The following is a 27,533-nucleotide window of genomic DNA, read 5'->3' on the forward strand; positions in this document are numbered from 1 at the left end:
TACTCAAATATCTTTTCCATTCCTTAAGTATCATTATGGTGTAATGGAAAATTTAGGTTTTAAAAATATTTTAGTTTTGTGGTGACCAATACAAAACAAGATAATTATTTTGTTTTGAAATTTCCCATTACATATGTGTCTTGTACAAAGCCATTTACCGTTATAAACTAAAAGAGCTTGTGCCAAGGGAATGAGACTAATGGATTGTTCCAATCTCTGGTACAGTCGGAAAATATTAAATGAATGGTAAAACATTTAATGTGTCCATTAACTAATACTGCTAATTTACAGTGGGAGTGTGTGTGAAAGCCTACATAAATAATTTCTGAAGTCACTGTGATCCCTGTAATTACAATTAATACTGAAAAAACTTCTCAATTTCCCATGTGCGTTGTAATAGTTCCAAAACAATGCCCTGTGTTAATATATATCTTGTAAATATTTTGTTCTCGGAAGGTGCCTGGCTTACATAGACTTGCCTATGTGAGTGAATGAAGTCATTATTACTATTATTATTACTAGCCAGCACTTTCGCATTTCCTTTCTTGCTCACCATTTAAAAATGCACAGTAAGGTATAAGGCTGAGATGCAACTGTGCAGCAGCCCTCAATATTGTTCTTAAGGGGAGAAAAAGTGAGCAGCACGTGCAGTCTTTTCTGCCTGTCCTTTCAGGATAATGTCAGTAAATTCTTTGCCATTCCTTCATTCTCTCGTAGATGGCTAGGGAGGAAGGCAGATATAGTTTCAAATCTTACCTACACATCGTGACCTTGGACAAGTTGCAAACCTTTCTAAGCCTTAGGGTCCTCCCAGCAAAGGACTGCTTGCCACTCTTTGAATTATGTGGATGAAATGAGATGATATACCTGGCCTGTTATAATTACTCCATAAATGGTAAATCTTAGTATTTTGGACTTGTGAAATGATTTCAACTCCAAACATGAATAATGGAGTCATCTAAACCCTCCCTCACGGTCACTCCTCACAATGAGTTAGCAAGTCCCATGAATTCTACCTCCTAAAAATCTATGGAATCCTTTTTTATCTCTGTCAGCTGCTGAAATCTTCATGGAGTGCTCCTATGCACAGCAGCCTCACTGCACCCCTAACTCATGCCCTGCCATGCCTTTCCTGCCATTTAATAAGAGTCTCCCACCACGGCTTTCCACTACCAAGTGGACCATCTACACTGCTGCCCTGCCAGTTATCTTCCTAAAATGAGTATCTGGTTTGTGTCTCTTCCTGGCTTAAAGCCCTTTAGTAGCCGTGCTCTGTCACTTTTAGGATCAAATCTGTACTCTTTGGTGTGGTTAAAAGGTTCCTCATAATTGCCCCTCTGATTTTATTTTCCATTTGCAGCCCATGGTTGTCACATCACACTATTTATAATACCCAGCCCCTGCCTGATCTTTCTTCTTCAATGTGTTCATGTATCCCTTGGCTTACAGTATCCATGCCTTCTCCTTCTCCCTCCTTGTGGCTTCTTCCCCGCAGACATACACAGGAAACCTTACTTGGCCTTCCCACCCACAACCCCACCCGCCCCCCCCTTTTTTTTTTTTTTGAGACAAGTCTCACTCTTGCCTGGGCTGGAATGCAGTGGCGTGATCATAGCTCACTGTAGCCTCAATCTCCTGGGCTCAGGTGATCCTCCTGCTTCAGCTTTCCCAGGCATATGCCACCATGCCAGGCTAATTTTTGAGTTTTTGTAGAGATGGGGCCTTGTGATATTGCCCAGGCTGGTCTCAAACTTCTGGCCTCAAGTAGTCTTCCCACGTTGGCCTCCTAAATTGCTGGGATTACAGACATGAGGCATCGCTCCTGACCTCTTCCTCCCTTCTTATTTGAGTATCTTCTTCCCCGACAAAGCATTCTCAGATCCTCTAGTCTTGGTTAGTTTCCCCTTCACTGTGTTCTCATTGCACCCCAGATATTGAAAGCATAGATACAGTTCAGATCACGAAGGGTCTTGTAAGCCATGCCAAGTGGTTTAGAAGATGACAGGAACCTACTCCACTGAAATTAGTTTCACTTATCTGTGTTTCCCCATTGGACTGTGAGCTCTCTGAGTGAAAGGACTGGGTATTTCATTTCTGTTTCCTGGAGGCTGCAACATTGTTTGGCAGAAAATAGGAATACTTTGTATTTTCTAATGAATGAACGGATGGATTCAAATGGAGAGTGTAAGTTTTAAACTATCACAATAGGTGACCTTCCGCACTTTGCTCACAACCTTATAGCTTATCTAACCCTTCACCTTTGCCCATCACTGAAAACATTAACATACTCTGTTGTTGGATTGTCTTTTAGAATAAAGTCACAAAACAGACATGAAGTGGGTGCAGCAAATCAAATGTTAATATGTAAGTGGAGAAAAGTGCTATAAAGATAAGAATAGCATGTCGTGATGGAGAATAAAAGGGGAGACCTTAGATGAACTTATAAGGGAAAACCAGAGAACTCCTATTTTTCAAACACTTGTTTATTGAACTCACAGGGAGCTCACAAACTTGGAGACACTAGGCAAACTACATAGAATTATGCTGCAGATTTGTGTGGTTTGCCTATCAGTTTTGAGTTCTTTTATTTACCTTGTAAAATATGCTTGCTTTATATTGGCAGTGTAGTATTAATTGACTTTAGTCTGTTCTTAGAGTACTAAGTACTTTTTAGATTTTTAAAACCAATTTTAGTAATAAGACATAGCTATGTATTATATAGTGAAATGAAATTATGCTTAATTATTTTAAAAATTATGATAGGAAAAATAATTTTGTTATTGGTAATCTGAAACTTTCTTTCCATATCTTAACCTTTTTATTTCTGTTGAACAGTTGTTTTTTATGACCTTTGAAATCTTAGAGTTCCATATAACAAAATATGGCAAAATGGATTGTGCCCTAGACAGAGTTCTATGGACTATGTGAAGGAGCCTGAGAAATAGGCACTATTTGTCTAGTATAACAGGAGAAAGAGGTTGTGATTTAAAGCTGAAAGACCTGACTACATCTTCTGCCTGCGTGACTTACCAAGTTTGCAATTTTAAAAAAGTTACATTTCTTTTTACCTCTTATATACACCAGTTACATGGAAGATTAAATGAGATGGTGAATATGATCATATTGATAGCAAAGCACTTTGAAAATGTAAGATGCTGCGGAAGTAATCCTTCTGTTTATTTATCAAAACCAGAGCCCCATTAAGTGTCCTGTGTTTAATGAGCTTAATTATTAGTTCTTTTGGTTGTTTGTAACCATAGATATTAATTGATATTACTGAAATTACGAATATAAGAGAATAGATTTCAGGTATTATTGATTTACCAGTTTATTACAATATCAAAATTTGTAATTTTTTTTTTTTATGGGTGTGGTAGGCTGAATAATGGACCCCCAAAGATGTTCACATCCTAATCCCTGGAACTTACGGAATGAGTGGCACGTTACCTGGCAAAAGAAACTTTGTAATTGTGATCATGTGATCTTCATATGAGATGATCCTGGATTATCTAGGTGGGCCCAGTGCAATAAGAGGGAAGCAAGAGGAATCAGAGAGTCAGAGAAGATGTGACTATGAAGGCAAGAGGTTGGAGAGATGAAAGGAAGGGGCTGCAAGCTGAGGAAGGTAGGCAGACCCTGGAAGCTGAGAAAGGCAAAGACATGGATTCTCCTCTAGAGTCGAGAGTCTCTGGAAGGAATGGAGCCCTCCCAACATCTTTATTTTATTTTATTCATTTTTAAAAATAGATTTAGAGGGTACAGGAGCAGCTTTATTACATGGATATATTGCATAGTGGTGAAGTCTGGGTTTTTAGTGTAACCATCACCTGAATAGTGCACATTGTGCAAATTAAGTAATTTATCATCAGTCACCCCCCTTCCACCCTTTAGAGTCTCCAGTGTCCATTATTCCACACTATGTCCATGTGTACACATTATTTAGCTCCCACGTATAAGTGAGAACATGTGGTACTTCTGCTTCTGAGTTATTTCACTGAAGATTAATGGCTTCTAGTTCCATCCATTATTCTGCAGAAGACATGATTTTATTCTTTTTTGTGACTGAGTAGTATTCCATGGTGTATGTGTGTGTGTGTGTATATATGTGTATATATATATACACACACACACGTATATATGTAGTTTCACATATATATATGTAGTTTCACTTATATATATATGTAGTTTCACATATATATGTAGTTTCACATATATATGTAGTTTCACTTATATATATATGTAGTTTCACTTATACATATACACACACACACATACACCATGGAAAACTACTCAGTCATAAAAAAGAATAAAATATATATATATCACATTTTCTTTATACAATCATCTGTTGATGGATACTGGATACTTAGGTTGATTCCATATCTTTGCTATTGTTAATAGTGTTGTAATAAACATATAAGTGCAGGTATCTTTTTAATATAATGATTTCTTTTCCTGTAGGTAGATACCCAGTGGTGAGATTGCTGTGTCAAATGGTAGTACAATTTTTAGTTCTTTGATAAATCTCTATACTGTTTTCCATAGATGTTGTACTAATTTACATTCACACCAACAGTGTACAAGCATTCCCTTTGCTCCACATTCTTGCTAATACCTGTTGTTTTTTGACTTTTTAATGACTGCTCTAAGATGGTGTCTCATTGTGGTTTTAGTTTGCATTTCTCATGATGAGTGATGTTGAGCATTTTTTTTATATGTTTCTTGGCCATTTGTATGTCTTTTGAAAAATGTCTGTTCCTGTCCTTTGCCCACTTTTTAATGGGGTTATTTGTTGTTGTCATTTTGTTCAACATCTTGATTTTAAACTTCTGAAATCTACAACTTTAAGAGAGTACATTTGTGTTGTTTTAAGCCACTAAAATTGTGATAATTTGTTACAATGGCAATAGGAAACTAGTACAATGTGGATTGACTAAACATTAATAACTATAATTTGTTTGAATTCTAAGAAATTAAATTCTAGGTTTGTCCAATAGTCTTCAAAAGAAATGGTGGTGAAACTGAATTCTAGCTTTGACCAGTAGTCTTCAAAAGAAAGGGTGGTGAAATTAAATTCTAGCTTTGACCAATAGTCTTCAAAAGAAATGGGGGTTTATTATTGAACATATGATTATATATGTGTATATATATATATACATACACACACATATATATACATACACATGTATACACACATACAAACACAAACATATATATATATAACATATATATATATATAAATCACATAATAAGATACCCCAACAAGTAACACATGAAGCCTTTCTTGGTGATTCCTCAAGGCCAAGTCCTTTGTCATGTCCTTTTCCCATGGAAGGCAGGGCAGGAGGGCACAGCTGCACAGGGACCTCTTTATTCTTGATGGTTTCACTATCACCTTCTATTTTTGATGCTCTGGTGAACCAGAGTCTTCTGTGAAGTAACAGTTAGAACCACGATTCTGAAATACAGGCTTAAAGACATTAAGAGGGGACAGTTCCCTGGACTCCTTCGTGGGACCTGTGACAGGGGTGGGAGGGGTGGCTTGTTTCGCTGGGCCAAGTTCAAACCCATTGTGGGAGGGGGAGCACATGGGCCAGCAGGTCCTGGGGCAGGTGTGAGTGCTTTTGGGCTCCAGCCCCATGGTAGCATCTGGGGGTGTGTTACAATTAATGCTCTTTTAGCAGCTGCTGTCCATGGACAAATCTAATCAGTAGATTTCTTAATCACAAGGCCTATAAATCAAAATAATTTTCCAATTTTTTTTGCCTCTGGAAAACGTAACTGTATTAAATATGTTATGATCTTTCCTTGCTCATTACTGTTCACTTTAAAACAAGTTTTTATTGAAAAGGAGAAATTGCAAATGTATACATTTTACTTTATTAGTATATAAGTACACATGGTTTGTATTGCTGAAATCATTTAGAATTGAGGCATTTGTGTAATTCCAAATACACAAAGAAAAATTAGAAGCTATTCTTTATCCTTCTTTCTCCCCTTTTTCTTGAATTCACAATGACTTTACAAGACATTTAATGTAAAGGCACTAAAGACAGTTAAAACCATTAGTCATCATGCTTTACTTAGAATTCAGCAAAGAACAAAGTTAAAGAACAAAATAGCAAGCCTGGTTTATTTGTCTGAATAATGCTTGTCTCATGATACTTTATCTCATATAAGGAAAGGAGAGGGAATCCTTAGAGTTACATCATATAAGGTAGCAAAAAATAAATACAATAAATGCTAGAGACAATATTTATTCAGAAAACATCAGTGAGTCCAGTGAAACTTGGAGACTCTGAAATGCTGTGCCAGTCATTAGAGCCAGGAGTGTATTATGATTTAATGGTACCTCTCTGCTGCATCTCATGAGCTGTCCTAGAAAAACATTTTGAAGCAATAAAGCATCCATTTGGCTCCTAAGTAATGAGAGGCATTGTTCTTTGCATTAACTATTTATTCAGGAAGAGAAGTGACCAACTGTTAATAAGCTTTATCCAAAGAGGGTCGTGGAAAACAAGAAAATGCAAAAGTGAGGTTCTCTTCAATTTCATATGCAATTAACAAATATCCAGAGCTGACTGATTGGTGCTCCTCTTCCATGTGACTTTTGGCTGGCTGTATTTAAGGGTGAGTGCCTGTTAGATGTATTCAAAGCTTCTGGGTTTAAGGAAGGATTCTGTAGCCTAAACCCATGACAAATGAGAGGCGGCAATGACTCGTGAGTAGCTAAGACTGGATTGATCTCTGTTGTTTTGAATATTGGACTTATTTTCTAAGATGAATAGTAATGATTTAGGCTTACTAGTTTATTCCTTTTGGGAAGAATTCTTTTTGTTTGTTTGTTTTAGAAGATTATTGCTTTTTCATTACTTGTGAAATCTGCTCTATAATCCAATGTAATGTTTAGACTTATCACTTGATCAAGAAGCTTTTAACTTGAGAACAATTCTTATTTGGTATATAAATAGGTATGTGCTTTATTCTTTGGAAATAGTTTCCAGGTAGGAATGCAACATTTTTCTCTTGTTCTGCAAGTAAATAAATGATCTCTTCTTGACAGTAAATGTGTAGGATTTAGTAACTTTGAGATTCCAACCAGAATATTGTATTCACAAATAAATAGGGGCTTCTTTCAAGTCATTTCAGAACCTTACTTTGAAGCACTTTGATCCTATGAGAGTGTGAAGTTTTCATTCCACTTGCTTTAAGGTCCTTAATGTAATTAAGTTGCCTTTTTAATAACATGAAAAAAGATAAAAGTCGCAATTCTTTTCTTCCCTAAAGCCAACAAAAGGATGTTTATGGTAATTCTTTGTCCCTGCTCTCACTAAATACTAGTACAGTGGAGTTCTACACAATGGGGGAAGAATCTTCATAAATCATTAAAATAGACTGGAAGTGATATGTAAACTCAATATTATTTAAATATTAACAGAATATTCTTGATACCATAATAAATCAATTAGGTGGCCGGGCACAGTGGCTCACGGCTGTAATCCCAGCACTTTGGGAGGCCGAGGGGGGCGGATCACGAGGTCAAGAGATCCAGACTATCCTGGCCAACATGGTGAAACCCTGCCTCTACTAAAAAAAAAAAAAATTAAGAAATCATTTAATATTGCATTCCTTTGATTTTTAATTTAAAAATATTTTCCATATTGAAAACTATGTATTCCTGCTAAGCTTACTATGAATTATTTTGAAGTATATTTAAAATCAGTTTGTAAGATGTACTTCGTGGAATAAGAATGCATTGTGTATTTGGGTCCATAGCCTTAGAAAAAAGGGCTAAAGAGCCCAAGTAAGTAGCAAAAGGATCAAAGGTAGAAAAACTCCTTAGGCTTTTTCTTTCCTAGACCACATTATTTTATCATACAGATTACAAAAACGTAAGAAATAAAGACTCAAGTTAGAAATGGAATTACCTCAGAAGATGTTAGGTTTTGCAACAATCTTTCTCTTTTGGTATTAACAATCATTAGATTGAATTATGCCTTTCAGATCATCACTCCATTCAGAAGGCTAATGCTGTGTGCTGAGAACAGAAAGGAGATGGAGGATTGGATCAGCTCACTGAAGTCTGTACAGACCAGAGAACCCTACGAGGTAAAATAGCATCTTTTCTTTCATCTCGTGTTCTTAGGAAATAAATGTTAACCAAAGGGCTAGAGCTCTACCGTGCAAACATAAGTATGTGTACACTCATTCAGCAACTTGTTTAAACCAGATTTTGAAATTCTTATCTTAAAGCAAAGTGCTTTCGTTTTAAAAATGATGGATTTGAAAATTTGACCATAACTATATGCATTCCAAACAGTTCAGCATCTGTAGCCTTGTTCACTGCCTTGGCAAATCTGTCCTCACATCTCATTTCTAGGTGGCCCAGTTTAATGTGGAACATTTCTCAGGGATGCACAACTGGTACGCCTGCTCCCACGCCCGACCTACCTTCTGTAACGTGTGCAGAGAGAGTCTTTCTGGAGTCACCTCCCATGGCCTGTCCTGCGAAGGTACTGTAGCACCTAGCATGTGTTTTCTCCCAACAGTGACCATACTGTAGACATGCTGCCACTGGTTTTATTGTAGCTTAAAATTGAGCTCTCCACACATAGGACCAGCTTGGAAAATATTTTTGCTCAGGAAAAAAAAACATAGTCATTTAAAGGAAACATACATCAAAATACAGCATTTCACCCCCAAGAAACTAGGAACTACTTTCTAAAAAAAAAAAATCTTTGGACTTTGTATAATCATTCTGGTATTCTTTATTCTGGTTGATTATGGAGAGCAAAACTTTTTGTGAGGACAGTATATACTCTTTGGCAGAATTTCTGATTGTTAATTATATTGCATTGTTTTAAATATTGTTTTCTTTCATTTCTTTTGTTTAATCTGAATAGGTATCATCCTTTTTAATTTCCTTAAAATTTTCTAAAAATAAGGCCTATGCTGTTGTTATTTTGTTTTGTTTCGAGAAGGGGTCTCACTCTGTCACCCATCCTGGAATGCAGTGGCATGATCAAGTCTCCCTGCAGCCTCAGCCTCCTGGGCTCAAACGATCCTCCTACCTCAGTCTCCCTAGTAGCTGGGACTACAGTCAAGCACCACCACACCTGGCTAATCTTTTTTTTTTAAGTTTCTAGAGACAGGGTCTCACTATGTTGCCCAGGCTGGTCTCAAACTCCTGGGCTCAAGCAATCCTCCCACATTGGCCTCCCAAAGAGGCATGAGCAGATTTGTGAGTTATTTTTAATATAAGAGCAGTGACCACCAAAAGCAAATACATTAATAATTGCCAACAGAAAACTCATAACTTCTTTAGATTTATTTTATTTCATACTTCAGTGATTACACTGTTGTATACTACTTTTTGAACTATATATGATAATAATAATACCAGCTTTTTTTCTCTAATCCAAAAATTTCGTAATTTGGAATATCACTTATTTATAATTAAGTAATAAAGTAGTAATAGAATCACAGCCTTAATTGATTTTAAACTATAAAATCTGTGGTATGTCATTGTTTCAACTATTTAATATGATACACCATAGTGGTTAAGAATAGAGCTCTTCAGTCAAACCCTCTTCCACTTCCACCATTACAAACTATAACCAGGAGAAGTTGTTTAACTCACTTAGGCTTTCCTCTCCTCATCGATAAGATGGGGATAATAGTCATTTATGCCTCATAGAATCACTATAAAAACTAAATGAGGGAATACATACAATAAAACTACTTTTCTAGTTCAATAAATTGGAAGAAGTTTGTAACTGTTTTGTAAGAAGCTTATTCCAAATTTGCATCATGGGCTTGATGCATTAAAATTCATGAAGGAGAAAATTTGGAGAAGGCATTAAAGCTTTCTTTTTAGACTTAAAGAATGATTGCAAAAGAGATCTGATTGGCCTGTATTATGACTTTAGTAATCTAAAAGGATTCACATAGAGCTGAATAACTCCTACCAGGTCTGTAATATGGTATTATTTTAAAGATTTTACTAAAATCTTTATTCCAAAAATGCTGAAAAGACACCACATCTGAGACACTCTGTGGTACCCTTCTGATTTGAGTGTTATACATTATTAAATATTTTTATTTAAAAATTGAGTCAGTAGTGGAATGACTGAGTATTTTTCTAAGCATTTTAAAAGAAAAATGAAAATTACATTATTTGGTGAGAATAAGAAACTTAAAAGTCTTTAAATAAATTTGTTATATTCGGCCAGGCACGTTGGCTCACGCCTGTAATCCCAGCACTTTGGGAGGCCAAGGCAGGCAGATCACCTGAGGTTGGGAGTTCGAGACCAGTCTGACCAACATGGAGAAACCCCGTGTCTACTAAAAATACAAAATTAGCCAGGTGTGGTGGTGCATGCCTGTAATCCCAGCTACTCGGGAGGCTGAGGCAGGAGAAGTGCTTGAACCTGGGAGTTGGAGGTTGCAGTGAGCGGAGATCGGGCCATTGCACTCCAGCCTGGGCAACAAGAGTGAAACTCTGTCTGCAAAAAAACAAAACAAAACAAATAAATTTGTTATATTCTTCTGTAAATAATGTAATTTTCAAAACTTTTAAAAAGTCTCAATTATTGGACTAAATAATTTTTTTAAAGAAAAGTATATATTAGTATTAGTTTCCTTTGCTGGTAAAAATTTTTTAATCTGCAGTATCTTGCCTATTAGTATTTTTAGAAACATAGCAGAAGATTTTATAAATCCCAAGGGTTTAATAAATATAAAAGTTGCCTTTTTATATCTTTTGAGAATATGGTTATTCTGGATTTCATCATAATCAAAGTCATACTTACACTTTTGAAAACCCCCTAAAATCTGAATAAGCAGCGTGCTTGATAAAACTGAAAACATTAGATACAAGAGGCTTTAAATATTGTAAGAGATGCAAATATAATAATTTATTCAACAGTGAATATGAATAACTTTGTATTAGCATAGAATTCAGCTTCCAGTGTGTGAAGCCTTCACTACATTTACTAGCCTTTCTACCCTCATCTCCACAATAAAATGAAGCCATACTGATTTGTTTCCTAGATTTATATTGAATAACTAAAGTTATTATTTTAAATCTTCGCATATATAAAATATTATATGAATGAAAAATAGGAGACAGAAAAATAGAATTTATTAAAAATCCCCTAAGTCAATCAAGAATATTAATTATAATTTCAGGGCATAATTGTCCTTTACAGTTATTTAAACAGTAATTTAACCAAAAAAGATAAATGGTAATTTAAAAAAAATCAGCAGCATCAAATATGTCATCATGGGTATTTATGAATTTTGATCTTAAATGATATTTTTTTTGCAATGGGGGGACTCATTTTGTTGCTCAGGCTGGAGTGCAGTGGCATAGTCATGGCTCATTGCAGCCTTAATTGCCCAGACGCAAGCAATTCTCCCACCTTGGCCTCCCGAGTAGCTGGCACCACAGGCATGCACCACCCATGCCTGGCTTTTTTTTTATTATTATTATTATTTGTAGAGACTAGGTCTCACCATGTTGCCCAGGCTGGTCTCAAACTCCTGGGCTCAAGCTATCCTCCCACCTTGGCCTTCCGAAATGTGGGGATTAAACCACCACACTTAACGATTTTTAACACTCACAAAGATTTAGTATAGTAAATACTGAATATTGTAATAATAAATCATAATCTTATTACGTCTGCATTTTTTTTTCTTTTTTGAGATGGAATCTTGCTCTGTTGCCAGGCTGGAGTGCAGTGGTATGATCTCAGCTCACTGCAACCTCTGCCTTCCGGGTTCAAGTGATTCTCATGCCTCGGCCTCCCAAGTAACTGGGACTACAGATGCGCGCCACCATGCCCAGCTAATTTTTGTATTTTTAATAGAGACAGAGTTTCACCATGTTGGCCAGGATGGTCTCGAACTCCCGACCTCAGGTGGTCCGCCCACCTCGGCCTCCCAAAGTGCTGGGGTTACAGGCATGAGCCACCAGGCCCGGCCTATTTTTTAAATTCTGTCATTTTAAACAATAACTTTACAGGTCAGGGGAAATTGCTTTATTTGAGAATAACTTGTCTGGAGAAATTTGTTAACTAACAAAATTCGAGTGCCTGCTGATCACTCTCATTTCTTAGTTACCATAATTACAGTCTGATTTGTTTTATTATTAGTGTTATGTTATATTAAGCAACTTGGTAATTTTCAAGGCTCATTACATGAAGCACTTTATTATTATAAAAGTGTGATTTTTTTATTTTTAGTGGGCTGTTTGATTTTTAATGGCAAAATTTTCAAACAGCTATGAAATTATACCATTACTCTCTTTTATGTCCTGCTTTTCCCCTTAGAAGCCAGATATTGACTGTGGATATCAAGTACTTATTAGTACTTATAAAGCACCTTGGGGCATCTGTTGCAGATAGTTTTAGGACTCCACTTTTGACAAAGACCATAATAGATGAAAAGGCCTAGAGATGCTAACCAACCAGTTTAAAGTAGTCACTTATGTTAAAGCAAAAGAGAGTAAGTCATTGTAAAAATTTTCACCAAGCTAAGCTTCCTTCTGATGGTGCTGTGTCTTCACACTTAGGATTTATCAGCAACAAAATTCAAGTGAAGTATTATTTTCTTTTTTTTTTGAGATGGAGTCTCACTCTGTTACCAGGCTGGGGTGCAGTGGCATGATCTCGGCTCGCTGCAACCTCCGTCTCCCAGGTTCAAGCGATTCTCCTGCCTCAGCCTCCCAAGTAGCTGGGACTACAGGCACGTGCCACCACACCCAGCTAATTTTTGTATTTTTAGTAGAGACGGGGTTTCACCATGTTGGCCAGGCTGGTCTTGAACTCTGGACCTCAGTTGATCCACCCGCCTCGGCCTCCCAAAGTGCTGGGATTACAGGTGTAAGCCACCACGCCCAGCCTCAAGTGAAGTATTATTTTCTATATGAAGTCTGTGTTCTAGTTACACACTCATTTATAACAAAAATGGTGGAAGGGAAAGAATTTTTCAAAGTACACAAAAGAGAAGGTAAGCAAAACATTTCCAGTGTGTATACATTATTATCATTATTATTATTGTTATTATTTTTTGAGACAGAGTGTTGCTGTGTCTCCCAGGCTGGAGTGCAGTGGCATGATCTTGGCTCACTGCAACCTCTGCCTTCCTGGGCTCAAGCAATTCTTATGTCTCATAAGAATCCCGAGTAGCTGGGATTACAGGCATGCGCCATCACACCCAGCTAATTTTTTTATTTTTAGTAGAGACAAGGTTTCACCTTTGTGACCAGGCTGGTCTCAAACTCCTGACCTCAGGTGATCCACCATCTCAGCGTCCCAGAGTGCTGGGATTACAGGCGTGAGCCACTGTGCCTGGCCTAGACGAATATTTTTCAAGGATAAACCAGCTCAGTTTAACCATCCATTTGTACATGATACCTGAAGCACTTTGAACATTTGGCTAAAGACATCTTAGTTATTTTACCTGAAACTTTTGTTTTCGTGTTATATCCAATTAAGACAGTTTCAAGAGAATGGTGTGTAATGCAAAATTTGTTAATGATTGACTTAGAAATCCAGAAAAATCACATGAAAAGGAGATACCTTTCATTTAAATTTAGCAACACTTACCTTAGTATGTTTCCACTGAAATGCTCTCTACTTTTAACTGTTTAGCTAAAAGTCAGGAGCTGACCTAATATCAGTATCCACTCATACTTGAATAATTTCCTTAGAGAGATAAACATGTTTAATAATAGTCAAGTTCCAATTTTTGTAAGTATGGTTAATTTTTCGAATAACCTATAGTTCATTTCTTTTTCCATATATGTGCTGCTTTTTTTCCCTAGTTATTTCCTCCAATTTCTCTTTTATAAGTTCCTTTTGATAATATGGCTGGGGAGATTTAGTGAAGCCTGTAGTGACAACATCACTTCATCATCCCTTCTTTCTACATTTGTCATTTGGTCATCTCAACATAATACTTTCCAAAGATAGGGCCGTGTTTGTGACCCTCACCAACCTATTTGCCATGATGCCTGGCTGTCTTGTTGGTATACTTGCACTTTACAGCCCCCTGGATCAGCTTTATCGTACTGACATTTTCAGACTTATAATCAGTATTTTATATGTATAGAAAAATAACTACCAGAAATGTACAGCTTGATGAATTTTCACAAATTAAACACATTCGTATAATCAGCGCCTACATTTAAAAATGGGATGTCACCAGCAGACCTGCTACCAAATTTTATTTGCTTCCCTCTCTCCCTCTGTCCTATGTGTGTGTTGTCTGCCTTCTCAAGCAGTAATTCTTTTGCATTTATTTCTTTTCTGTTCCTCTAAGTAGCAGTCTACTTATAGCTTGATAAAAGTGCTTCATAAATACATAGCCATATTTGTTTTCTAGAATACCATTACTATTGTTGCAGAATAATTTAATCTTTTAAATATATTTGTTTTCTTCTACTTCCTCCCTCCCTTTTAAAATTTTATGCTGTGATTTCCTTTAATCATTGGTCCAAAAGTTCTTGTCCACTTAAAAGCAGTTGCTCTTTTTTTTTTTTTTTTTTTTTTTTTTTAGTGTGTAAATTCAAGGCTCACAAAAGATGTGCAGTGAGAGCAACAAATAACTGTAAATGGACTACCCTGGCCTCCATCGGGAAGGACATTATAGAAGATGAAGATGGCGTAAGCTGCTGCTCTGTCTCTGCTCTCTTCCCACTAACTCCTCTTTTATGTTCTGCTCTTGTGGAAGCTGAGAAAGATAAGTAGGAATGCTTATTATTAGGATTTAATAGAAGGTTTGGTTGATTCCAAGTTTTTATTTTTAATTCAATCCTTCATAGCTTCTTTAGCTCTTAGATTTTGAAGGAAATCTGTTGTGAATAGGGCTTAGAAGTGGCTGTTGTGCTGGGCTGTTGTTGTCAACCTCTGATGAACTCTGAGATGTTCTTTAAGGCTTAGCTGAAATGTTCACTCTTCAGACTTTGGGGTTGCCTCTCAACAGTATACCTCCACTTTCAAAACCTCACCTCCACTGCACCATGCATATGGATTTCTGGGAATGCTTAGTGATCACTTTATTGTAATCCCTTTACATGCCTCAGCTAAATCTACCTGAACCCTGAAGGGAAACAGCTTTTACCTTACTTTTATATTCCTTGAACGTCCATAATAGATGCTCAATAAACGTGGGGTAAATGAGTGAATGCTATGCATGAAACGTACTACTGACCCTCTAGAGTGAGAAATGATTCAAAATCTCCCCTGGGGTAAGGTTGGTGTCCGCCAGTCTTCACCTGGCTGCCCTTTCTTCCTTCTCCACAGGTCGCGATGCCTCACCAGTGGCTTGAGGGCAACCTGCCTGTAAGTGCCAAGTGTGCTGTCTGCGACAAAACATGTGGCAGTGTTCTCCGTCTACAGGATTGGAAATGCCTTTGGTGTAAGACAATGGTGAGGGTTTTGGAATCAGTTCATCCTTTTTAATTAGCTTCTTTCCCTAACTTTGTCATCCACGTGGTTTAGAGGCAAAGCAAAGAACTTATGACAGAGCTGAACCTGGTAGCATACGCATCTCATGATGACATTCTTCTTTCCTTACAGTATAGTCCTCCTAGTCTGGTCATTGTTTCAAATGCCCTGTAAAACTTATTCTTGTTCATCCGTGTCCTGTGCCTCAGGATCTCTTACCCATAGTTGTATTGTTTTTTCATTTTGCTTTATCAACAAAGTGATTTGCTATATTCGGGCCTATTTTACTACCTGAAAGCCCTTCTCTGGTATGTCACCAAATTTTGGTTGACATGTGACATGTAAATTTGCTACAACCCTACCAGTGCTCTCTGACAGAGGTGAACAGCACATGCAGCCGAACATGAAGCCTACAGCTGATTATTTATGCCAGATATGGTGAGGACAGGGCCTCCGGACTGTGTGAAGACAGTCAGAGTAGGAAGGAGATCATGCAGACAGTGGCATGGGACTGAAAAACTGCAGGATGAGGAGGTCGTGGGTGTGAGCGTTCATCTCAGCACTGGGCGATGCTGCTCTACAATGATAGTGATTGCCTTGCACTGGGGCTGACTTATTTGGTGGTTTTGAGTCTTGTCTTTTAACATTGCTGGCTGAAATTTGGAAGCCAGCCTCAAATTTTAAAATATGGAAAAACTATTTTTTTTGGTATGTATGGTGTAGATCAGCAAATGTAAGAGATGTGTGATGTATTGCTTTCCTAATCAATGAGATTGCCTGATAGGCTGCAAAGGAAAATAAGTCCTACAACTTTTTAGTTAGGCCTGATCAGGTAAATCTGTGTTTCTTTTCTTTGTCCTCATGCTTTTGTTATTCTTCATTGATTAATCAATGAGATTGCCTGATAGGCTACAAAGGAAAATAAGTCCTACAACTTTTTAGTTAGGCCTGATCAGGTAAATCTGTGTTTCTTTTCTTTGTCCTCATGCTTTTGTTATTCTTCATTGATTGCCTCTTTTACTAGCCTTAGATATGTTACTAATACTTTTTCTCTTATCTCATTTAATCTAATATATAGACTGTAACAGGTGTCTCTCTTTACAATCTTAGTGCAAGCCTAGCCCCTAAAACCTTGTCATGCCATTTTTTTATTTTAAAGGAATTCTACCCATAAACAAGATTTTAAAGCATCATTCCACCTCAGATTTCTTTTTGAGAGGACAACCACTGATAACAAATTTTCCTGCTATTTTTATTGGCCTGTACATTTACTAAAGTCGATTTCTCTACTTCTAGAGCTTCAACTGTTCACTTCCAATGTATCAGAAAGAAAACACGGCCGGGCGCGGTGGCTCACACCTGTAATCCCAGCACTTTGGGAGGCCGAGGTGGGCAGATCACGGGGTCAGGAGATCAAGACCATCCTGGCTAACACAGTGAAACCCCATCTCTACTAAAAATACAAAAATTAGCTGGGCGTGGTGGTGGGTGCCTGTAATCCCAGCTACTCGGGAGGCTGAGGCAGGAGAATTGCTTGAACCCAGGAGGCGGAGGTTGCAGTGAGCTGAGATCGTGCCACTGCACTCCAGCCTGGGCGACAGAGCAAGACTCTGCCTCTCAAAAAAAAAAAAAAAGAAAAGAAAAGAAAAAGAAAGCACATAATGTGTGATGAATTATTTTAGAAAGGTTTTATGTAAATTTTTTTCCCTGCAATTTGTATATCTTTACTTTAAAAAAAAATCAGTAGTTTTTAAACTCTGTTAACTTTAACAGCAGGAGTTAATTAGGTTTATTACTTGCTCATTCTATTCACCCCTAACTTTTAAACATTTCTTAACTAGAATAGCAGTGGTGTTACAGATGGTAGAAGGGAGAATGCCTTTTCTCTCTTTTTTCGTGGCAAACTCAAATTTCACCTTGTGACATCATTCCTGCCCCACCCTATGTAAGTTGGACTTGCTGGTTTCTGAGCTACCATCACCTTATAGCACCTCTCTTAGTCTTGCACTTCCTATACACAACCATTTGCCTGTTTACATATTATTTTGCCTTTAAAACACGAGTTTCTGGCCTGGTGCAGTGGCTCATGCCTGTAATCCCAGCACCTTGAGAGGCCAAGGCATGTGAATCACCTGAGGTCAGGAGTTCGAGACCAGCTTGACCAACATGGTGGAACCCCATCTGTACTAAAAATACAAAAAAATTAGCTGGGCACGGTAGTGCATACCTGTAATCCCAGCTACTTGGGATGCTGAGGCAGGAGAATCGCTTGAACCTGGGAGTTGGAGGTTGCAGTGAGCTGAGATTGCACCATTCCACTCCAGCCTGGGCAACAAGAGCAAAACATCATCTCAAAAAATAAAAAATAAAAAAATATGAACACCTGTAATTCCAGCACTTTGGGAGGCCAAGGCGGGTGGATCATCTGAGGTCAGGAGTTCAAGACCAGCCTGGCTAACATGGTGAAACCCCGTTTTTACTAAAAATACAAAAATTAGCCAGGAGCAGTGGCAGGTACCTGTAATCCCAGCCACTTGGGAGGCTGAGGCAGTAGAGTCGCTTGAACCCTGGCGGTGGAGGTTGCAGTGAGCTGAGATTGCGCCATTGCACTCCAGCTTGGGCAACAAGAGTGAAACTCCATGTCAAAACACAAACAAAAACATGAGTTTCTTTTCTTTTTTTTCATTTTGCATATGTCTTTTTTTTAATTATTATTATACTTTTAGTTTTAGGGTACATGTGCACAATGTGCAGGTTAGTTACATAGGTATACATGTGCCATGCTAGTGTGCTGCACCCATTAACTCATCATTTAGCATTAGGTATATCTCCTAATGCTATCCCTCTCCCCTCCCCCAACCCCACAACAGTCCCCAGAGTGTAATGTTCCCCTTCCTGTGTCCACGTGTTCTCATTGTTCAATTCCCGTCTATGAGTGAGAACATGCGGTGTTTGGTTTTTTGTCCTTGCGATAGTTTACTGAGAATGATGATTTCCAATTTCATCCATGTCCCTACAAAGGACATGAACTCATCCTTTTTTATGGCTGCATAGTATTCCATGGTGTATATGTGCCACATTTTCTTAATCCAGTCTATCATTGTTGGACATTTGGGTTGGTTCCAAGTCTTTGCTTTTGTGAATAGTGCTGCAATAAACATACGTGTGCATGTGTCTTTGTAGCAGCATGATTTATAGTCCTTTGGGTATATACCCAGTAATGGGATGGCTGGGTCAAATGGTATTTCTAGTTCTAGATCCCTGAGGAATCGCCACACTGACTTCCACAATGGTTGAACCAGGTTACAGTCCCACCAACAGTGTAAAAGTGTTCCTATTTCTCCACATCCTCTCCAGCACCTGTTGTTTCCTGACTTTTTAATGATTGCCATTCTAACGGGTGTGAGGTGGTATCTCATTGTGGTTTTGATCTGCATTTCTCTGATGGCCAGTGATGGTGAGCATTTTTTCATGTCTTTTGGCTGCATAAATGTCTTCTTTTGAGAAGTGTCTGTTCATATCCTTTGCCCACTTTTTGATGGGGTTGTTTTTTTCTTGTAAATTTGTTTGGGTTCATTGTAGATTCTGGATATTAGCCCTTTGTCAGATGAGTAGGTTGCGAAAATTTTCTCCCATTCTGTAGGTTGCCTGTTCACTCTGATGGTAGTTTCTTTTGCTGTGCAGAAGCTCTTTAGTTTAATTAGATCCCATTTGTCAATTTTGGCTTCTGTTGCCATTGCTTTTGGTGTTTTAGACATGAAGTCCTTGCCCATGCCTATGTCCTGAATGGTAATGCCTAGGTTTTCTTCTAGGGTTTTTATGGTTTTGGGTCTAAAGTTTAAGTCTTTAATCCATCTTGAATTAATTTTTGTATAAGGTGTAAGGAAGGGATCCAGTTTCAGCTTTATGAGTTTCTAACAGCAGGATATCTAGTGCCTAAAACATAGTCTATGTAGTGAAAAAAGAAAACAAAATAAAAAAGCCCATAGCCCTATAAACCTAATGAATCAACTTATAATTTTTCCTACTGTCATCCAGGTCTGTGGACATAGTTTTACCTTTTCTGTAAAAATTGTGAAGATATAATTTGATCATCTGCTTTTCTTATTTAGCATTATTATAAATACCTTTCTGTTTTGCTCCATGGTTCTTATACATTTTTAAATTACTTTTAAAGCTATCTGTGTGTGCTAGTTTTTCTAAAATGCATTTGGATTGTTAATTATTGTAAAGCATAATAGAAAACTGTCTAAAAACAGGTCATCACCAGAATTAGAATTATTATTGAATTTTAGTTATTCTCCCAAAGGTTTTGATAAATACAGGTTTAATTATGCCAGTTTTCTAAAAGGACTAATAAAATAAAGTCATATTAAATAAGAACTTGATGAAAAGTGTCTGCTTTTACTGGTTAAAACATTTAGAAGGCTCTCCAGACAAGTACACAAACTAAATTGCCTGGGTCCTACTTAATAAGTTATCCTTGTTTTTGTTCTCCATAGTACCTTGCATGACCATGAAACTCATTTCTACTGAAAGCACATTTACTGGGTGCCTGTGATACGCATCACTTTCCTTTACCTTACAGGGCAGCAGTCCAGCTGAGAAAATAAGCATGGGGGTACTTGTAACTTTAATAATAGGGAAATGTCATAAAAGAAATGTGAATAGAAAGTTATGGGATTACTGCAGAAAAAGCAGGCACTTTATAGATTTTATCTTTGTTAAATTTTATAAGAATTTTTATAAGAACAAAATAAATGTTCTGTCATCAATTTATTTTATGGGCAATGATATTGACACACTGGTTAGTTTCCATCCTTCTTCCTTTTCCCCTTCTTTTTCTCTTCTCTGCCTCCCTTCCTCTGCACTTGGTCTCTTCTCTTCCTCTCTCTTCGCCTTCACCAGTTATTCATTAACTATATATTCTTCTCTGAGATAATTACAAAAATTGGTTGCATGGACCAAAATCAAATTTCCATTTCTAAAATGTTTAGTCATTTCCTGAAGTATAAATGTTATACCATTTAAAGTAGTTTATGAATTACTGAACATTTTGTGGTACAGTTGATTCTAGATTATCAGTTCGTTAGATGTGATTTATAATGGCAGAACATTATTTTTATGATTCTTGAAGGTATATTTGTTTGTCATTAGGTACACACTGCCTGCAAAGATTTATACCATCCAATATGTCCACTTGGTCAATGTAAAGTATCTATCATACCTCCAATTGCACTAAACAGCACCGATTCCGATGGTATGTAGCAGTAGTGTAAGTACGTATATTTCTGGTATATTTAATATTGATATGTATATTTCTTTTCCTAGAATAACTATGATGGTAATTGACTATTGTAGTCAGTTTTTAAAAATAATTCCATTTAAATTGCTGAAAGTACATTCCATTTTTAAAAGAATATATTTAAGTGAAAGTTGTAGAATAGCTGTTAACATTGGCGAAATTACTGTATATAAGACTTTTAGATTTTACGTTTTAGTAAATAAAATAAGATCATTACTCTGTACTGCAATACAATCTGAAAAGGTTAATTTTTATAAGTGTTTTTTTCCTCTATAATTGAAACTGCCTATTAGCATGGCTGTTATTAAAATCTGTTTTTCTGTAATTTCATTGTAGGAATTTATATTCCTATAAATGCACTTTTCCCAAAATCTTACAACTTAACTCTAAAGTGCTGAGGAACCCCTCTACAACACCGGTTTTGGGATTGCATACTAATTACTTCCTTCTAAGCAAACCGTATTGCAAAGGCTTTTTACCATGTATAATGCTATGCTGTTTTATGTAACAGACTTGAGCAACTGTGGATTTTGATATTCATAGGGTTCCTGCAGCCAATTCCCCCAAAATATACAGGGAGGACTGTACTATTATTAATGTCTTGCATTGATATCATGCCTTATGCTTTTCAAACTTTTTAATTTATGCCAATAGATATCTTAGATATAAGTTTATAAACCTGAAGATGTAAGTTTATAAACCTCAAAATATGTGACTTTTTAAAAAACCTATGCTATTAACAGCCCTCTCCCCCAACCTAAGCCCTGATTTTGTTTACTATAAATTTTAAAATATTCTCTCAGACTTCAGAAAAGAGCAGTTAAAATACTTTGAAATATTGAATATGAACATAAGAATTACATACAAACATATAGGTTTGTATGTAAATAGTTAACCTATCTCTATTTGGAGAGCTAAATTATAACTTAATGCTCCAGTTTTTATAAATTTATTTTGTTTTCTCTGAATGTTTGCTAATAATTTAAAAGAGAAAGCTGTATGTATTGATCTTGTATTGTGTTTTTTTCACAGGTTTCTGTAGAGCAACATTTTCGTTCTGTGTTAGTCCTCTATTGGTTTTTGTCAATTCTAAGAGTGGAGATAATCAGGGAGTAAAGTTCCTTCGTCGCTTTAAACAGTTGCTAAATCCGGCTCAGGTGTTTGATTTAATGAATGGAGGTCCTCATTTAGGGTAACTGATTATTGATAAATCTTATTTGAATGCAATGTAGGACTAGGTGTTAAATGTGTTTGGTTTTTCAGCTCATGAAAATTACAGATTCCTCTAGATCCCTCCCTCGTTTTTAAAGCCCTAATTATAAGTTTTAACACAACCTTTTGGATAGTTATACAACTGTCTTGTATAAATTCCTAATTTCTCAATTTCAAAATTTGTTTAGAAAATGTTTTAGAATATATTCTACATCAAACAATACTAACAATTTCTTTAGCTCCAATAAAGATCAACTTGCGTAAATATAGAAATATAAAGTAATATTAGAAAATGATTTGCATGGAAGGCTGATATTGATTTACATATAATATAAATAATCGATTATTAAACCAAAGTACAGGGACTCTCATGGCTGTCAAGGGCAGTTCTTCAAGGATCTCAGACTCAGTTCACATAAATGACAAAGAAATACTTTGTTGATGATTCTTTTCAGCTTTCTGGATGTCATATGACTTAAAATCTGTAAGATAAAATGAACTAAGTGGTATTTTCACTGAGGGAAAATATACCTTTTGGCACTTTCAATACATTTTTAGGGTATGCATATGATTTTTCTTAAGAGGCGATATTATGTCTTCTGAACCAGGGGCCTTCAAACCTCTATGTAACATACTTACAGCAACTCAGCTTTTCTCTTGGGTTCCACCATTACCTTAAAGCATGAACACGGAAGTAGAAGTGGGGATTTTTGATACCAGTGCCTGAAAAGGCATTTTGTGTTTCGTAATGTGATACTTTCCTCTGTCTTCTCTATTTCTCTCCTTTCTTCTCTCTTGGTGCCTCTGTTCACTTTTGCCCCCTGAGTCTTCCTTCCTGCTTCCATTGCCTTTATCTTGCTAAGTCTCCGGCCCTTCTGGTCACATGGATGTTGGTCTTCTTCATTTATACCCAGCTTCCTCCTTATCTACGTGTACTGCCCTTCCTTTCCTCTGCTGAGGTCCTAGAGTTTCCTCATCTAGCCTCTCTTCTCACCTTCTTTGTCTCTGCCATGCTAGGGTAGTTTTGTCCCCCTTTCTAACACGTCCATTTTATAATCCTTTATAGTTCCATTATCTTATAGTCTTGATTTATTTTCCCATTTGTCCTTGAAGGCTTCAAGGACCTCTCTTGATGAAACTTCCTGAGATTGTCCCTCTAATATTTTTCAGATTTTCCATAATACTTGAAGTAAGTGTACAAGGGTACATTTAGGAGACGGGATGTGTCAAAAGTTGAGATGAGGGAAAATAGAAGGATGGGCCTGAGAATAGGAGAAGAGGAGGAGAAAAAGCCAGTTGGGAGTCCTGAGAGCAATACAATGATTGGTGTCTTTAGGAACTGCCTGAGCGTCACTCATTAGCATCAGCACCCTAGATTCCTTACCCATGGTTTGTAATTCTTAAGGAAAGAATTTATTCTTGTAATAGAAAGAGAAGAACCACTACTTCCACCATCTTGTATTACTTTACCTTTCCCGGTTTCTGCTTCTTTTTTGTTTTCTCATTTCTCACCCCCATTCCTCCTAATTTTATCTTCATTTCTACTTATCATTCCCTTTCCTCCTTATGATTCAGAAGTTTTCTTGAGTTAAAATTACACTTCAGTGAATGTTTATGGTATAATTAACATGTAAGTAGGAGTTCTTATATTTAATCTGAATATGAATACTGATACAGAATAACAAAGAATTGAGGAAAGTGATTTTTATTTCTTTATACTAAAATAAAATCCTTTTTGCTTTCAGTTTAAGATTATTTCAGAAGTTTGACAATTTCCGGATTCTTGTTTGTGGAGGTGATGGAAGTGTAGGTTGGGTTTTGTCAGAAATCGATAAGCTCAACTTGAATAAACAGGCAAGTGCTAATTCTTTTACTTGCTAGTTAACATGAATGCATACTAACATACTTACCAGAGAGGTGCAGAAATGCAGTAGTCCCTATTTCTCAACTTGTCTGAAAGTCACCCTGTTGCACTGTCTTTCAGTGTCAGCTGGGAGTGTTGCCTTTGGGTACAGGAAATGACCTTGCCCGAGTTCTTGGCTGGGGAGGTTCATATGACGATGACACCCAACTTCCTCAGATCCTAGAGAAACTGGAACGAGCCAGTACCAAAATGTTGGACAGGTAAAAGTAAATTATTTTCTACAACTAGATGGAAAATGGCATACTGAAATCATTTTTTGATGATTTCTTAACAAATATTTATTAATAAATTTTACTGACCAGAAGCTCCATGAAGGCAGAGCCTTCCTGATCTTGTCCACTGGTTAATCCCTGAGATGGAGAACAGGGCCTATCACAGAGAAGACACTCAATAAAGATGTTTTATAGTGAATGAATGAATTATAAAAAACTAGTCTGAGGAACTCATTATTTTAAATACAGAAGGCTATGTTACTACTATTTACTTTAAATTGCAGTTCAGGTCAGAAAACGAAAATAGTTCATTTTGTGGGAGGCCTTTTGATGAGTATGGTAGGTAGTCTCCTGTCATTGTATGGTTTCCAAAAAGCTAAAGAGGACATATAAACGTTAGATTTGTTAGAATATCTCCTCTTAAATATACATATTAAGAATGCATTGATCCAATAAGAACTAGATATGTTAAAATATAAGCAGTCCTTTCCCAGGGGCAGGAAAATATTAGGAAGACAGCTTCAAATGAAGGGACTGTCATTGTGTTTATGCTGTTCTTGATCACATCTCTTAATTGCTTTCTCTCTGAATGTCCGTGTATAAAAAAGAAGCTACAATGTGTGTACCCTGCGTGTTATGGAGGAAGTGTTTAAAATTTGGGTATAAGGAACAACAGGACTCAGTAACCAGCCACTCCCCAACCCCCAATATCAGTAGAAGACAGATGTCAAAATATCATGATCAACTTGAGGTAGCATAAATCAAAACAATTTTGATAGAATTAGCCATCTGTGGAACTCTTCCCGAAAATAACAAAATTTCACCAGGGAGCCACCAATCTGAAATGTAATTACTCTAAGATGGGCTATAACCTAATTAATTGTAACCTTGCCTGTCATAAGGTAAAATATTTTGCTGACAGAATATTTAAAAAGAGAGCTGGGAAGTAGAACATTTGTCTCTGTTTATCCAAAATTACATGAGAGAGATACTCCAGTAGCTTGGGTGCATAAAAGTTTATAATCTTATGTGCTACTGGGTTCAGCCTCCAGCCTTTAAAATAATCTGGAGGTTAAAAGAAGAAAAGGAATGAAAAAGAGAAATGGTACCTATGGATATGTTAGTTAGCTTGATTGTGTTGTATATATATCCAAACATCAAGTTGTACACCTTAAATATATACAATTTTTTATTTGTCAATTATACCTAACTGGGGAAAAAAGATTGAAAATAAATAAATAAAATCACCATTATTTGTAAATGAGCCTGGAGGTGACTTCCCAGACAACTGTCCAATTCTGTGGTTACCAAACAAAAGGGGTTATTTAAATGCTTTCTTTGTTGCAAATGTAAAGACCACTTCCCCTGCTGTTAGGCATTTCATCTACCCTGGGTATGTGCTTTCCCCTCGTGTGCTATAGAAATTCACTTCTCAGTTGGGGGAGGTGGCTCACGCCTATAATCCCAACACTTTGGAAGGCCGATGTGGGAGGATCACTTGAGCCCAGGAGGTGGAGGTGGCAGTGAGCCACAATTGCACCACTGCCCTACAATCTGGGCGACAGAGTGAGACCCTGTCTCAAAAAAAATTAAAAATAAATAAATAAATGAATAAAAAGTCACTTCTCCAGGTGGTTAGCCAAGAAACAGCACCCCCATGGTGAAATTCCTTGAATACCAACTGATATGCAAAATCAAAACAAAACAAAAGAAAATACACACACACAAAAATCAAAGTGGATTCAGAAACTTAAGATCTTTGTTAGAAACATAGGAATATTTTATTCCTATGTTTCCTTTATTAATTTACTGTTTGTAAAGAACAAGTGGGTTGGTTGCAGTGGCTCACGCCTGTAATCCCAGCACTTTGGGAGGCCCAGGTGGGCGAATTACCTGAGGTCAGGAGTTCGAGACCAGCCTGGCCAACACGGTGAAACCCTGTCTCTACTAAAAATACAAAAATTAACTGGGCATGGTGGTGGGCACCTGTAATCCCAGCTACTCGGGAGGCTGAGGCAGGAGAATCGCTTGAACCCGGGAGGCGGAGGTTGCAGTGAGCCAAGATCATGCCAATGCACTGAAGCCTGGCCAACAGAGCGAGACCCTGTCTCAAAAAAAAAAAAATACACCAGTTAAAAAGTCATTGTTTAATGTTCTAAATTAGATGAGTTTTTCAAATATATTTATTTGATCCTCAGAACAACACTTTGGGTTGGGTCAGAAAAGCATTATTTTACAAAGATGAAAATGTATTTTTCTGGATACAGTGGGAATAAAAACAACTCATTTTTTGTCTGCTAGCACTTTCTAGTTGCTTTACTTCGTGTATCATCTCATTTAATTATCTCCCTTCTCCTAGAGATAGCTAATATTGCCATCTCCATTTTACTGGTGAAAAGGTTTAGGAGGCTTTCACATTATCTAAGTTAAATAGCTAATAAGTAATAGAACGGGCACGGTAAACTGCAATCCCTGCTCTGTCTAGTGTCCAGGGTCCTTTCTCAACCCTGCACTCTTTCCCCTTTATGTGTGTAGGCCAGATGGTTCCTTCCTTCTGGCCTGTGCCTCTGCTTAGCTGATACTCATATGCACCTCTTCCTCACTTTTTCATCTCTTGCTGCCACTTTCTCCTTTTTATTTAGCTCCAACCATTTCCTATCGAGTGGGGAGGTATAGCATGGAAGGTGCAAGGAACTCAGACATTTGGATGGATTTATTTACCATTTATTTAACTGTCTTTGACCAGAAAAGTATTTCCAGCTATAAGGAACTTGACTTTTATATTTCTACTCGTGGTTTTCCCTGTTTGGATATTTACAAAGTTTAATTGTTTTGTTTGCTTGCATCCTACCTATTTTTTGCACTGGAATGTTAGCTTCATTGGGGAAGCCTATTCACCCTTGCGTTTCCAGACCCTGTGACTTTTGAGATGCTCAATATAGTATATCTGCTGCATGGATAAATGATGGCTTTTGGTTTTCAAATATAAATTTCTTTCTTTTTTTTTTTTTTGAGACGGAGTCTCGCTCTGTAGCCCAGGCTGGAGTGCAGTGGTGCGATCTTGCCTCACTGCAAGCTCCGCCTCCCAGGTTCACGCCATTCTCCTGCCTCAGCCTCCCAAGTAGCTGGGACTATAGCTGCCTGCCACCACGCCCGGCTAATTTTTGTATTTTTAGTAGAGACGGGGTTTCACCATGTTAGCCAGGTTGGTCTTGATCTCCTGACCTCGTGATGCGCCCGCCTCGGCCTCCCAAAGTGCTGGGATTATAGGCATAAGCCACCACTCCCAGCCTCTTTTTTTTGAGACAGAGTTTCGCTCTGTCGCCAGGCTGGAGTTCAGTGGCACAATCTCGGCTCACTGTAACCTCCACATTCTGGGTTCAAGCGATACTCCTGCCTCAGCCTCCCAAGTAGTTGGGACTACAGGC

At 37.3% G+C, this 27,533-nt stretch overlaps 1 protein-coding gene across 21 annotated transcripts in view; it reads left to right on the forward strand.

The window, feature by feature from the left end:
- DGKH (diacylglycerol kinase eta) overlaps nt 1–27,533 on the forward strand; it is a 190,369-nt gene that overhangs the window by 106,648 nt on the left and 56,188 nt on the right. For 18 of the 21 annotated variants that reach the window (XR_010150444.1, XR_010150445.1, XR_010150443.1 and 15 more), the window contains 8 exons: nt 8,005–8,109; nt 8,381–8,513; nt 14,563–14,669; nt 15,309–15,434; nt 20,610–20,712; nt 21,790–21,949; nt 23,715–23,823; nt 23,954–24,093. Coding sequence is in view for 16 of the 21 variants with exons in the window: in XM_016925244.4 (XP_016780733.2) it covers nt 8,005–8,109; nt 8,381–8,513; nt 14,563–14,669; nt 15,309–15,434; nt 20,610–20,712; nt 21,790–21,949; nt 23,715–23,823; nt 23,954–24,093 (983 nt within the window). In the remaining 5 variants the exon portion in view is untranslated. Of the gene's footprint in view, nt 1–6,464; nt 6,631–6,698; nt 6,722–8,004; nt 8,110–8,380; nt 8,514–14,562; nt 14,670–15,308; nt 15,435–20,609; nt 20,713–21,789; nt 21,950–23,714; nt 23,824–23,953; nt 24,094–27,533 lie in introns of those variants that run through there. The other 3 variants (XM_063792091.1, XM_063792093.1, XM_063792090.1) reach the window with 2 other exon arrangements.

The sequence above is a fragment of the Pan troglodytes genome, chromosome 14 (assembly GCF_028858775.2).
Source record: "Pan troglodytes isolate AG18354 chromosome 14, NHGRI_mPanTro3-v2.0_pri, whole genome shotgun sequence".
NCBI classification, from domain to species: domain Eukaryota; kingdom Metazoa; phylum Chordata; class Mammalia; order Primates; family Hominidae; genus Pan; species Pan troglodytes.